General features: G+C 49.7%; 6 protein-coding genes across 6 annotated transcripts; 1 reads left to right on the top strand and 5 right to left on the bottom strand.

Moving 5' to 3' along the window:
- Nucleotides 1-41: 41 nt before the first annotated feature.
- On the top strand, nt 42-1,703 carry ASPGLDRAFT_54388 (uncharacterized protein; the record flags this gene model as incomplete). The annotated part of the gene is made up of 2 exons (XM_022548074.1): nt 42-585; nt 634-1,703. The coding sequence occupies 2 exons, from the start codon at nt 42-44 to the stop codon at nt 1,545-1,547; spliced, it is 1,458 nt and encodes a 485-aa protein (XP_022404984.1). The 3' UTR covers nt 1,548-1,703.
- Nucleotides 1,704-1,980: 277 nt separating this feature from the next.
- Nucleotides 1,981-2,590, bottom strand: ASPGLDRAFT_117565 (CFEM domain-containing protein; the record flags this gene model as incomplete). Its single annotated transcript, XM_022539884.1, has 2 exons — nt 1,981-2,315; nt 2,371-2,590. The coding sequence occupies 2 exons, from the start codon at nt 2,588-2,590 to the stop codon at nt 1,981-1,983; spliced, it is 555 nt and encodes a 184-aa protein (XP_022404983.1).
- Nucleotides 2,591-4,212: 1,622 nt separating this feature from the next.
- Nucleotides 4,213-5,358, bottom strand: ASPGLDRAFT_41856 (putative DNA polymerase delta subunit 4). The gene is made up of 2 exons (XM_022545498.1): nt 4,622-5,358; nt 4,213-4,567 (listed from the first exon to the last, which is right to left on the bottom strand). The coding sequence occupies exons 1-2, from the start codon at nt 5,081-5,083 to the stop codon at nt 4,424-4,426; spliced, it is 606 nt and encodes a 201-aa protein (XP_022404982.1). The 5' UTR covers nt 5,084-5,358; the 3' UTR covers nt 4,213-4,423.
- A 580-nt stretch (nt 5,359-5,938) lies between these two features.
- On the bottom strand, nt 5,939-7,285 carry ASPGLDRAFT_117129 (arrestin C-terminal domain-containing protein; the record flags this gene model as incomplete). The annotated part of the gene is made up of 3 exons (XM_022539843.1): nt 5,939-6,181; nt 6,254-7,138; nt 7,208-7,285. 3 exons carry the CDS (start codon nt 7,283-7,285, stop codon nt 5,939-5,941), a joined length of 1,206 nt encoding a protein of 401 aa, XP_022404981.1.
- A 1,362-nt stretch (nt 7,286-8,647) lies between these two features.
- ASPGLDRAFT_117005 (uncharacterized protein) lies at nt 8,648-9,672 on the bottom strand (the record flags this gene model as incomplete). The annotated part of the gene is made up of 4 exons (XM_022539829.1): nt 8,648-9,069; nt 9,106-9,260; nt 9,291-9,545; nt 9,596-9,672. The coding sequence occupies 4 exons, from the start codon at nt 9,670-9,672 to the stop codon at nt 8,648-8,650; spliced, it is 909 nt and encodes a 302-aa protein (XP_022404980.1).
- A 140-nt stretch (nt 9,673-9,812) lies between these two features.
- ASPGLDRAFT_162551 (FAM50/XAP5 family protein) lies at nt 9,813-11,176 on the bottom strand. The gene is made up of 3 exons (XM_022542515.1): nt 10,897-11,176; nt 10,304-10,832; nt 9,813-10,243 (listed from the first exon to the last, which is right to left on the bottom strand). Exons 1-3 carry the CDS (start codon nt 11,136-11,138, stop codon nt 9,929-9,931), a joined length of 1,086 nt encoding a protein of 361 aa, XP_022404979.1. The 5' UTR covers nt 11,139-11,176; the 3' UTR covers nt 9,813-9,928.
- Between the last annotated feature and the right edge of the window lie 1,887 nt (nt 11,177-13,063).

Raw genomic sequence — 13,063 nt, 5'->3', positions numbered from 1 at the left:
AGCCCTAATTTCTCTACTACTTTCTACAAACCTGATCCAAAATGTCTGATAATATCAAAACCACCTCCCCCAGCACCTCAGTTCCAGACTCCATCTCGCACGGCTGGGAGACCGTCAACAACAACCAAACCATCACCCCCTCTTTCTCCTCCCCCTCTGCGTCCAAAGCTGAATCTGACTCTGACGGCCCCGCCGTCGAACACATCGAAGATATCGCTAATTACACCGGTGATATCAATGCCGAAGAAGACCACGCCGTGATATCTGGCCCGCTCGCTGAACGTTTCGTTTCTGAAGCTATCACTACGACTCCCGCTGCTGCGGCGGCTGTTGCCTCTGAAGCTGTTACTGAGGACGCTGGAGCTGATGATGAAGTTGAGGATTGTGATGGTGACGCGGGTGCGCATGCGGCGTTGCACTTCTGGGAGAACGAGGCTGCGAGTGGTTATCGTGGTGATGCTGCTGCTGGAAAGCGTCCTGGTGTTTCGGAGGGAGAGTATGCTCAGGCTAGTTTGTCGGCTGAGAAGATGTTCGAGGTTAGGTTGAAGCGCATGCAGGAGATTATGGGGATGTATGAGGCTAAATGTTTGTATCCCTTTCCCCTCTTTGATGAATCGAAGCTAATAGAAACAGGGAGGGAGGCGTACGACCCAGAGCAGGACAAGAAAGAAGACGACTACTGGAACAAGTACATGGCCGGTCGCTCTATCTCTGCCATCGAGCCTGATTCCCCCGGTGTCGAGGACTCTGGTGCCCCCTCCCGTCGCCAGCAGTACGTCCAGGCTCGCCAGAACCGCTTAAGCTCTGTTCATGAGGGTAGTTCTAGTGCTGGTGCTAATGCCAGTGCCAGTACCAATACCCCTAGCCTTCCCATGCCGTCTCCTGTTCTCGCGAGGCGCCAGAGCTCTACTAGTGTCAGTAACGCTGATGTCTCCATCCCTATGCCCTCACCTGGCCGCCCAATGCGTGAGAGCCCTGCCCATGAGGCCAGTGCCAGTGCTACTGGTATCACCATCCCCACCCCGTCCCCTGACCTTTCGAGGCGCCAGAGCTCTGTCCGTGATGCTAGCCCCGGCAACATTGGCGTCGGTGTTTCGATCCCCTTTCCGTCCCCAGTCTCGTCACCTATTCGCACAAAGACATCGAATAGCGAAGCCTACGGTAAAGCACTGGCTTCCTTCGACGCTCTCTGCCAGAGCTTCAACGAGTGCGTTCAGCTCCAGGAGCGTGAGAACATGAACGCCGCCTCCAGTGCTACGGAAAACGAAGCCAGTAGCTCCAACGACGTCAACGTCAACATCAACATCAATATTAACATCAACGGTCATCGCAACGGCGATTCCAGCACCAGCGTCAACGGTAATGCCAACGGCACTGAGACCGACTTCCCCTGCGACTCCACCCGCAACAACGATCCGGACCAGGAGTATGACGCTGATGGCGAATCATCTGACCCTCTTGCTCTGGACGCGATGATTCCCCGCGAGCGCGCGAATCCGAGTTCGCCTGAGCCTGAGGCTGATAGTGGTTACGAGGAGGGTAATTAAATGTCATGATCTGGATTGGATATGACCTTTGTGGCTTCGGTAGTTAGGGCTTGTTTGCGCAGTCGTCTGGATATGGATGTACTTTCTTTCCTACGCTAATGGTCCCTGGAGTTGAGTATATGGGTATTGTGCTAAAGGAATTATGGGTATTTGGAGGACTTTAAGTGATGGGTATCTAATCGTCTGTTTTATGTGGGAATATATGGATAATGTCGATACGGATGGGCGCTTGTTGGCGCTGAATGTGCTGTACTTAATTTTTATCTTGAAAACAACCTGTTGAGAAATACACGGACTCGATAAAAGGAATGGTTAAGGAACGATTTTCAATTATTACACAGTAATAAAGAGCGTAACCCTTAGGCAACAGAGAATGATAATGAAACCATCAATATCAATACACATCCACTATCTCGACACTCCAAGCCTCATCTTAAGCAGCGTAAACAGCAGCAGCCGCAACAGCCGCAGCACCAGCAAGCGAACACTTCATGTTCGATGCAGCACCGGTGTAGAGAGGTGGCGCAATAGACGAGCCGGAGTTGCTAGACGATGCAGAAGCAGACGGGATAACGCCCGAAGACGAGCCCGTAGCCACAGCCGACGAGGAAGCGACAGCGGACGAAGGGGTGTCACCGACAGCAGGGGAGGAGTCAGACGACGCGGTAGCGGTGGCTTCAGAGTGGCCGACGTTGTTGCCGCCAACAGGGGGGAGGGAGATGGGGTGGCCGGCTGCGGAGCACTCCTGGATGACGGCGCTGGAGACGGCTGTTTTTCTGTTAGTTCTTGGTCATTTGGAATAGGTGGGTGGAGGATAGTTTACCGGACTGCTCAGCCTCGCTACAGGCCTTCTCCACGCAGGGAGTGATTTCCTCGGGGAGCTGGGGCTTGGTGCAGTGGCAGGCAAAGTCGGTCAGGTTGGAGCATCCATCGCTGCTTAGGGAATCAAGAAAGCATTGGAGCGAGCAGGAGGGAACATCGGGGATTTGAGCGCTGGCAAGGCCAGTGATGGCGAGAGCAGCGGTAACCTGAGTGAAACGCATTTTGATGATGATGGTCGATTAAGGATAGAGATCTGAAGTGCCGTAAAGTGACAGTTGGATGGTCTAACGAATGGCTGACTGCTGCTGGACTGAAGGACTGAGAAAGGTTGACGAGAGGACCCTTTTATAACCAAATCGGCCTGTTCCTGGTTGATTGTGGTACCCAGAGAGCAAAGTTAATCTAATCATATATAGCCGTGTATTTGAGGGCTAGCAGCGGCGGATTCTTTCACCCTTGCACAGGTTTGAGGCGACCATTCCCGGTCCACACTCGAAAAGGAGGATCTTCCAGCTGCAGCTGATTGAATGGGATTATGGACCTCACGCCACCTTCGTTCAACCTCGATATCGGGATGCAGGACATGGGTAGCAGACAAATGGTCAGTCAATAGTCGATGCCGGGCTGCAGTAGAAGTCAAATCGACACAAGCTTCTGAGACTCAAGCTCGCGTGGATTCCGATTTTTTCTCAAAGAAAGATACATGGAGCCTGCGTAGTGACTGGATGGCCAATTCCGGAAAACAACATTAGTCGGTAGCAGGTGCAGTGAGCACCCCACAGCCAAACCAAACAAAGTACTCCGTACAGTCCAGCTGAGGATCGAGAATCCGGGGAATAGGGACTAATTTCCAATTAAAGCTTGCAGGTTGTACAGCATTATCGCCCGGTGTGTCTAACTGAGCGAGTCAGGATGCGCCGTTGAGGCCCTGACGAATCCATGTTACAGTTTCAATGCAACCGTACAAAGACTTGTATATGGTGCATAACACTAGACCCTGGGGACGAATCAGCCAAGAGAGCTCGAGGGGTGATCCACGCGCATTGGACATGGATTTTGATAGTCGGGGTTTTCTTTGTACACACGTGTAGGATAACACCGCAATTTGAGATGGTTCTCGTTCTTTGTCCGCACGGCTACCACGGCCTTCTGGAAATTGGACAGTTCGTCTTCCATTCTGATGGTAAGCATTGCAGGTTATTCGGGCCCAAAAACATCCACATAACAGAGAGTGCCTGTGTTGGACAGATTCGCTTTTTCTGGAAATAAGCCCGCGCCAACAAACGTAGGCGACAGGGTCAATGCAGCGAATGTAACTCCCATAAATAGATAGCTGAATGTATGTTGTCGGACATCAGCGATTCCCACGAATATCCGTGAAACGCTCGGGCTGGCCTAGTCCTGGCCTTTGTTGCCAATCCTTTGACGGGGTTTGTTTCCAGGATGATCCGGGAGACAGTATTGTTCGGTGTCTTCGGCTTAAGGGTGGTTGCAGCGGCTTCCATCCCGCACGTAGCTGCATGTGCTCTGTCGGCTTGAGCTATTTGTTTTTGGGGATTTGAGGGCAAACGGGTAGAGTGCTGAGAATGCGTTGGGGTTAGCGCAGGTAGATTTCAATAATTGACGCCCAGGGGATTCTTTCACCTTAAGATGGGGCGTTCTTGGACCTTCTAGCGGCTTTCTGGAAGCTATGGGGGTCGAAACCCGTTGCTGATCAGTTGCCCATCAGTCAAATAGCTCAATTTATGATCCATTGGACTGATATTTGACAGTTTGTGGATGGAAATTGTTGTCGACGGTAAGAGATGTTGAAGAAATATTGCCCGGAAGATGGAGGGTGGACTATATAGATAGCACGCCATCACCATGCGCACCTTCCGTAATCTTCGAAACAAAGGTCCAGTCAAAAGCAAATTCTAATCAATTAACGAGTACTCTGTACAGCTATGTACAATATCCTCCAACGCCTTCTTCGTGAATATAACCATAACGCCAGTCCTACCAATAATGTACAGGTCCATGTTCATCTCCATTGTCAAAGTGTGACACTCGCATCACGACATAAGTTCATCCATATACGCCCTCTGCTTCACATCATCCTCGTGCTTCAACAACACCGCCAGAACCTCAAGAGGAGGGTTAAGATTCAACATATTCGCACGTCTCCAGCGCTTAATCCGAGCGATCCCTATGCACGGCTACAACAGTTAGCCACGACCGAAATCAATCAAACAGTAACAATATCAACATACCCCATACTGACTCGACAGATCAAAATGCCGTAAAATCTTTTCATGCAAACCAAGCTCCTCCTGATGCACTCTAGGCGCCTTCCTCTCCTCCTCCTCACCCTTCCAATACCGTACCAAATCCCCCTCCGAAACCTTCAGCGCCTTCTTATCCTCCTCGCCCCACGGCTGCTCCTTCGTCTCAACCTTTGCCTGTCCCCTAACCACAAGCTCTGCGGTATGCGGCTTCGATGGCTCCGCGGGGGTAACCGGGACCTGCTGTGGCTCTGCGACGCCGTTTGATGGCTGGGGTTTCTCGGGCTTGTGCTCTTCGGGAACGACGGAGGGCACTCGTTCTAGGGTCTTTGGTTTTGGGGATGTCGGGGTTAGGGCTGTGGGTTTGGTGACTCTGGCGTTGGAACCGAAGGAGAGGGTGGATTGGTTTGCGGTGGAGGGGTTGCCGGTGCGGCGGCGGGTGGGGGGCATTTTGTTGATAGCGTTATAGTCCTGGGGTTGTTTGAGGGCAGTTGTAGTGTCTCTTAGTGTACGGATTAGCACTGTTTGTAATGGATAATGATAACTGGAGAGAGGTAGATGAGTTCGTCCAGATCGGGTTGTGGGGAAACGATGTCATTGGGGTTGTTGCGCCGGCAACGGCAACTACAGTGGCCGATTATGGGACCTAGATATGGAAAGCCAGCAACATATTACCTTTATGGCTTCGTTTTTCTAGCTAGACTTTATGCAATCAAGAAGGCTGCAATAGTTTTCAACTATGTTATTTCTCGCAGAGAGTTTCGTCAACGGTCCCGGTACAGAATATATACAACGCACCCCTAGAGGTAGATATGAATACAAACACAAATTAAGAGCTATGGTATTACACATGTCTAATTGACTTGTAGACACTGGATGAATATCAACAGGAATATGGCATCTTCAATAGATGCAACCCACACATATCATCACATACACAAGGGCATTAAGATAGAATCCCATGTAGTAATCCCCTTAAGATCCAATGTGACCTCCCCAAGCAAGCAAACACCCTCCGGTTATTTATTCCCTTCCACCAAAAAATAACACAAAACGGGCTTTCCACAAATGGATATCACAAATAGATACCATGCGATAGAACTCCGAAACTTATGCAATCGTTAAATAAGAACAATAAGATGCCATGCCCGGCGCGTGTCGGGGAGCCAGTGTTCATGCTCCTATAGTAGGAGACCAGCTTATATGGCGGTGTTTGGAGCTCTCTGCGTCGGTTGTTACCATGCAGGTATGCAGAGCAAAAGCGACTTCTTTTGCTTATAAAAAGATAGTGACATTCGATAATCATCAATCGATTAATGGTTTCTTTTGATTCCCAACAATAGCCACGCCTAGTTGGCCGAGAGCGTGAGGATCCCCGGGACGCACGATGGAAGGTAACGGTAACATGGGATTATCGGGATTGACATGGACTGCATCGCGTGCGGCCTGTTCGATGGATTCCATTTCTTCTTTGCAGCCAGCGTGGTCGAGAGGGCAGACTACAATTGGCTGCCGGATGAGGATGTCTCGTGCGGATGTTAAATGAGCCTACGGAAGAGTAACTTGGTCAATGTCTCGTTACATGAATCCAGTCTCTGGAAATGCATTCCGGGGTCTTACCTTTATCGTCAGGTAGTATTCAATCTTGTAAAGGCTTGCAGTGGTGGTAAATCCGGTAAGCGCGTATGTTGGAAAGGCCGTTTTCCCTCGAGGCAACATGCCATCAGAGTCTCGCATGTCTCTGGCTGGAAACACCAAGCCTAGGTTGGTCAAGAAGCCGGTCGGGGGCAGCTTCACGCCAATGGTCTCGGTTTTCTTCGTCAACATCTTGACTTTCCGCTGTGGCTCGTCTCCCTCATGATTATAGATGATCTCTTCTTCAATTCCGATGGTGATCTTGTTGATTGTCACCTTTTTCGCCTTTCCCATCCAGCTTGGATTCGGTGCCAATTTCACGTATACGCTCACTGGGTCCAAGGGCCCGTACGACCACCGCGGTAATGAAATCCCCAAGGTCACCAAGTGATCCGACACTCGCTCTGCCGATTCGGGGCGATTGTACATGCCAAATGTCGAAAGGGTATCATAACGCTCGAGCGGTACGGGGAACGAATATTTCCTCTGATCCGAATGACCCTGTTGTACCATCACCACCATCTCGTAGAATGTCTCCGCGGTCCGACTGGGAAGTTGTAAACTGGCGGCGGGGACTCGTCTCGATGCGTCTGCGCTTCCACGTCCAAACGGTATGAATAGCACAAAGGGCAAATCCATTGCGATAACCTCCTCGTATTCTCGACCCGCCGGGCAGCGAAACAGTAGCATTTCCTTGCCCACAACGTCGTTAATCTCTTTCCGCGGCGGGGCCAGACGTTTCTTGGTGACCGAATCGGCGGACGGGTGGATGGATTCGCGACGGTGAAGCGATATGGTGACAAGGGATACGTTGACTGGCGCTGTGATGCCGACACTCGGTCTGATCTCGACTTTTCCTTCGATACGAGGCTGAATGCCGGGAGGGGTTAGTGACACGCTCTCTTGCCCGCAATCCCACCGGGGAACCATGAGACGTACCATAGTCGCAGATATTCCTGGATAACCGATTAGAAAATTGCCGTTCGGCGGGCCAGAAACTCGCACGAAGGCGGCCATATTGAGAGCGCTGCTGCTGCACCACCATGGGCACGCAGCTGCGGAGAGGAGGACGAAGGATGCGCCCCGGGGGGTTGACGGCGATGCGGATTGGAACTCAAGCACTCGGGGACAGTTGAGAAGTTCATAAAGGCCGTACGGAAGAAAGGAAAAGAAAAAGGGGGAAGTATTCAGGGAGAAAGCGCTACAAGAGCGCTGATGCCCGCTGGACTTGCGATGACGCAGTGTTTGGCTGTGCCAGGGGCCGAACGCGGAATTGAAACGAGGACAGCAAACTGTCAGATCAGACGCAGGCAATAGCTGAAGAATACCCCACTGGCAGAGGAATCCCGGAAAACAGTGACAGGCGCAGGAGCCAACTAGAGTGAGAGAATGCCGGGTGTTGGACGAGGAGTTAGTGCAGAAAGGCGGCTGGTCTGCGTTTGTCTATAGATGAGGCTCTCCGAAGAAGCGGGGAGTCTTTGTCTTCATTCCAACCCGTGTTTTTCCATACTATACAGCTGTACTAAGTGCACAAATATTCTATATTCTTGCGGATTTTATCATTCAACCCCTGAGCAATATTCAATTATTGTTCTATTGACTCGTCTTGCGGCCCAAGACCGGCTTCAGCTCGGACTTGGCGAGTAATGCACCACTCGTCAATCGATCTTGAATTGGCCTGCTTTGCTTATTTTAACTTCTGGTTATACAAGGGACGCTCAAATGACAACCAAGCATATGACTAACAGATAACGCTACTCAATTGGGCCGTGTCAGACCTGAACATCAACACGGGAAGCATACACTTTACGAGCGAACTCGGAAGCGTTGAGGGCTGTCAGGAAACTGGGCATGAAAAGGTCTATTCCCTAGAGCACCAGATATAGATACTCTTCATATATATATCCTATATACTTGCTATGTGGGATACCACGAAACGACTGACACACAAGGACAGCGTGGCCTAGATATATAACAGAGCCACATCATGCTACGACGTTATAACCTCCTACCATCAAACAACGAATTCCTCAAACCGGAGGTTCCAAGCGTATTACCCGACGGGTGATTGACCATACCCTGACCACCAACCTGAAAACCAAGGTTCTCTCGACTTATAGGGCCATGGTTAGGGACCGGAAAGTATCCACTAGGAGCAGGTGCTTGACTAGTCGGAATACCGCCATGAAACCGTTCAAACATTGCGCTGTCCTGCGGTAGACTAGATAATGTTGTTGAAGGACGTACGGAACCTGGCACGGAGCCTGGACCTGGGAGACGTGTTCGATGTTGGGGTGTTGCGGCGGATACGCTGGGTATGTTTGCGACGGCTGCGTTCACCAATTAGTAACGCTCATTGAATGACAGGAAATAGACGAATCAAGACTTACCTGGCCTGGGTGGTCCCATTGGACGGCCTGGCGGTGGCATCGTCACGATATCATCTCTTTTCCGTCCCTTGGAACTACCAGTGCCGCTCCGTTGGTATCGATGGAGTTGTTCAACCCCTTCTTGATTGACAGGGTAATTGCCATATTGTTTCGACGACGGAGTCTGAGGGTCCCGAGCCATGCTCATAGGTCTATTCGAGGCTGAGGTTGACACTTCGTTTCGTGAGCCAAGCGAGTTCAGTACCTGGGATACCGAGTCCGACGCAGCTGTTTGCATTTGGGATTTCATTGCTCGCGACTTCAAGAGGTTGTAGAGATTCGTGATCTGAGTGAACTTTTTGGACTTGTCGCGGTACATCTCAAATAGCTCTTGATTCTTCTTTTGGAGTTGTTCTTGGGACGCTTGCATGTCTAGAGTTGTTTAGATTAACAGCGATCTCTCGACACCAGTTACTAAAATGGAAAGAGACCAACCTGAAAGTCTAACCTGGAGAGTCGAGATCTCAGAATTGGCATTATGGATCACCTTATCCATCTGCTTATTCAAAGTCGTGTACTTATCCGTAAGCGTCTTCCCAAGGAACTCCTGATAGAAACTGTCACTCGTCAGTTATGAATTCTTCAAACCCAACCCTGTAGACACCACACACATCTCTTGAGTCGTCTGATACGCCCAGAAAACCAACGCCCGACCTGCACACTCCATTATAGTATTCGGATCGAGTCCACTGAGTATGCTGGTTTTGTAGTCCTCCGTCGGGTTCAAGATGGTCGAGACCGCGTCGTCTGGGTTGAGGAGGGTGGATTGACATGCTGGACAATGGCGACCACCGGAGGTAGATTGCGAGAGGCCAAGTTTATCTGCGCAGTGAAGACAGAAGATGTGTCTAGAGGGTCAGTCTGGGGGGAAGGGCTCAGTAGACGATGGCTGACTTACGAACAGGTCGTGACAACTGCTCTCTCTTTCAGTTGAGTGCGACACTTGAGTGAATTGCACCTGAGATAGAAATCCATTGCTGCTGATTAACTTGGCGTAGCCTTTGATGTCCTGCGATGATGGGAGATGTAGGAAGAAGAAAGCGGGAGAGTGGTGAAGCTCTAGACGACCCAAACCATTACGGGATATCGTGACAGATACGGAATAGGTACAAATTCGCTCCGATTGAACAACTGTATTGACTAAATCATTCGTAGTATATTCTTGAAATAAACCAAACCTGTCCAAGCAATGAGTCTATATGCCCTAAACCGTACCAAGACCTTAAATTAATCAAAAGAAGAATATATTCCCCTGAGCATCGCGCCTTGTCGAGGTCATCTTCTCTTCAAACTCTTCCCCTGGTTCATACTCATGCCATAAACTGGCAGGGAAGATATGCTTATTCCGCTCATACCATCGCCTATCAACAACCTTTGTCAACATGGGGTCTTTATCAGCGCCTTCCAGTTGCTCATCACTTGGTCGTGATAAAGGATCGTCAGTCTCCGGGGCTGGGGCTGGTTTATTGGAGTAGTCGAACAGTAACCCGCCGGACTTTGATAAGTTAGGTACTCGATTGGCGATGAAGTAGTACAACTCGTAATGCTAGAATCAAGTTAGCAAAGCCCCCTTTGAACCATGCCATTTCGCGATGGAATCACTTACATGGGGTACAATTATCTCTCCCTTCACTAGCATCAAGTCGTCGACGCTGACCCTTGCCCATTCACGGCGACCTTTGGCTGCTCCTTTCCAAGCTCCTTTCCCACCCACTCCCAACTCGGCCCCAACCTTTCGACACCGGTCCAGAAATAACCATACCGGATCTCCTTTTTTAACCCTCACGGAGCCAGCGGGAATATTCGTGCCATCGTAGAAAATAAAGGGTATAAGTATCTCCGTATGCTTGACAGCCTCCTGCATCGCCAGAAATTCTTTTCGAAGAGCGTCCCGAGTCTGCGCCTCTGCTTCCAACGCAGCCTTTGTCATTGCTTTCGGAGGCGGTGGTGCGTTCGGATTTGGCGCAATTCGTCGCGACTCTTCTACAGGCGTTTTCGAGACCGATCGCGATGGCTGCGGCGTAGCAACGGAGTCATCCCCGGTATCATCATTCTCATCGTCGGCGAAAGATAGCTTGCTTTTCGCTAACTGCTTCTTTTTCTTCTTCTTCGGAGGTGCCTCGGACGGCGAAGCACTGTCTTTGCGATTAGTGAACCGGTACGAGGGTGAACGGGACGAAATGGTAGCCTTGGACTCACCCGTCAGTCACATCACTTGCGGAAGGAGTTGCGCTTCTTGAATTACCAGATGTCACTCTCCCCAATGATTTGTCATGCGCCTCCCGTTCTTTCTGCTCCAGGACCTCTGCGCGACGTTTGCGAAAGTCGGAAAGATGGACGAGACCAACGGTCTGCGACTTGAGCAGTTCTTCCGCGGACGCGGTTTGGCTGGTGAACGACCGACCAGCCGATGACTGGTTCTGTTGTTCTGTTGGCGGCATGTTATCGGGATTGTATTATGCCAAAATCATTCCAAGAAGAAATTTTGAGGTGTTGAGGAGAAAGTTGTCGCATTCGACTTGACGTATCTCCGGTGGCAACACGTGACCTCCGAAGCTTTCAAGACTGATCACTCCGTTGCTCTCCCCTGGTCAGCCCCTTCAATCCTCGTCTTGCTTTCTGGTGTTCCTGGGAGTCCAGGTCAGGAGATGACTCGCCTTACTCTTCCAACTTCCCGTCAATCGACTCGATTCCTTCAACTTGCATGAGAAATTCAGCGCCTCATCTCTACGTTATATCATACGTTCTCTCGCCAATTCGCCAGATCTCTATCTTAATGATGCAGTATCAGCCGCTGGAAATTATCCCGATTACCCTGAGGAAGTCGCTCTTTATCCTTCCTCCCGAGTTAGTAATACTCCCTCCATGACTGGCTTAGAAGGCCCTGGGACGACGAGAGTCTTCGATGTCTCCGAGGACGATCGTACCAGATAAAGCGACGGGGAGTATCACAGAAACTCTCCTCCAAACGAAAGGAAGCGAACTTTGGAAGATTCGAACATATCCTCTCCAAAACGACGCCGGTACCGGACTTCTACCGTTACAAATGCGAGCAAGCCATGAGGAAGACGAACACGTCAATTAGGAGCCGGAGACTCATCAATTGAAAACACAGAGGGCTATTCCGCTAGCATTCTCGCAGGGCTTAGGAATGCGTTCGGATATCTGAAGCGCGCTTACATGTGGCCGGTACTGAGACCAAGTTTTCCGACTACCTCGCTGGTGCAGAGTTTCCCAAAATCTCGCAGTGCGTCAGCTTGCAACAAAAACGCTACAACACACATACGATATCATCGCAACAAGCACCATAGCAATGGAAAATTCAGTGCAAGAGGCTACGACTGTACAACCACGGCCAAGCATTATGCGCAGGAAGTGGACCGTCGAAGATGAGCGTCGACTGTTGAGGTTGAGAGACTCAAAAGCTGTCATGGAGTAGTATTCGCGATTCGTTCCCCGAAAGGACTCTGAATGCACTCAGAAACCGATACTTTCGGGAATCTTCCAAGCAGTCTGAACCTCTTTCAAGCACCAGGAATACAGTTTAAGCCTTTAGAAGCCAATCGAATGCACCCAGGAAGCTAATAATAACTCCCGGGAACCATCGTTTCTTTCCAGCATTTCAGTGATCTTCAATTTCTCCGCTCTATTTCCTTGTTTTCTTTACACACACACGCACCCTCGACTGCGTATGATTCCTTGCGCCCCAGACTCTTCCTCAGCCAACCCGCAGAAGTTCTACAGAGATTATTATGTGAAATTATCCACAATCATAGTTTTTATATGATAGAAGTATTTTCCATAGGTCGAGAGGATGGCTAGAACTTTCGGGACGTATAAAAAAATCATGGGGCAGTTTCTCATTTAGGATTTGTTCAACTCTTCTTCGGAAACATGATCCAACCTGTGCTCCCCTTGGGCACTTTGCCCCTGGTATTTAATGGCTGTGACGGTCAACATTTAATGGTTAACAGCTGATTACCAACTGCCAATGCTGGCAAACACTGCACTTGGAGTGGGAACTATCCCTATAATCTTGTAAGAAAGAACTGATGGAAATTCATGGAAACTGTTTGAGGCTGTCATTGAATCACAGAATAACAATGAGAGGGCAGTTGAACTTTTGCATGCAAATGGTGAATTGAATATGACTGTTTGAACATTACAAAATGACATTCATGTCCTCAAATGCAACATGCAGGATCTCAAAAGAGAAAATCTGCACCTGAAGAGTAAATGTGGAGACCCAGCATGAAGGGTATTTGGCCAAACTTGTGCTTTGGACATTTTTTTTCTTTTCATGTTTCTTCAATTTCAATTATAAAGACTTTATTTGTTGTTGGTTTTTTTTTTTTTTTTTTTTTTT

Source organism: Aspergillus glaucus (assembly GCF_001890805.1).
Source record: "Aspergillus glaucus CBS 516.65 unplaced genomic scaffold ASPGLscaffold_2, whole genome shotgun sequence".
NCBI classification, from domain to species: Eukaryota; Fungi; Ascomycota; class Eurotiomycetes; order Eurotiales; family Aspergillaceae; genus Aspergillus; species Aspergillus glaucus.
The sequence above is the reverse complement of the archived record's forward strand: the minus strand, read 5'-3'. Positions and strand labels throughout refer to the sequence as shown.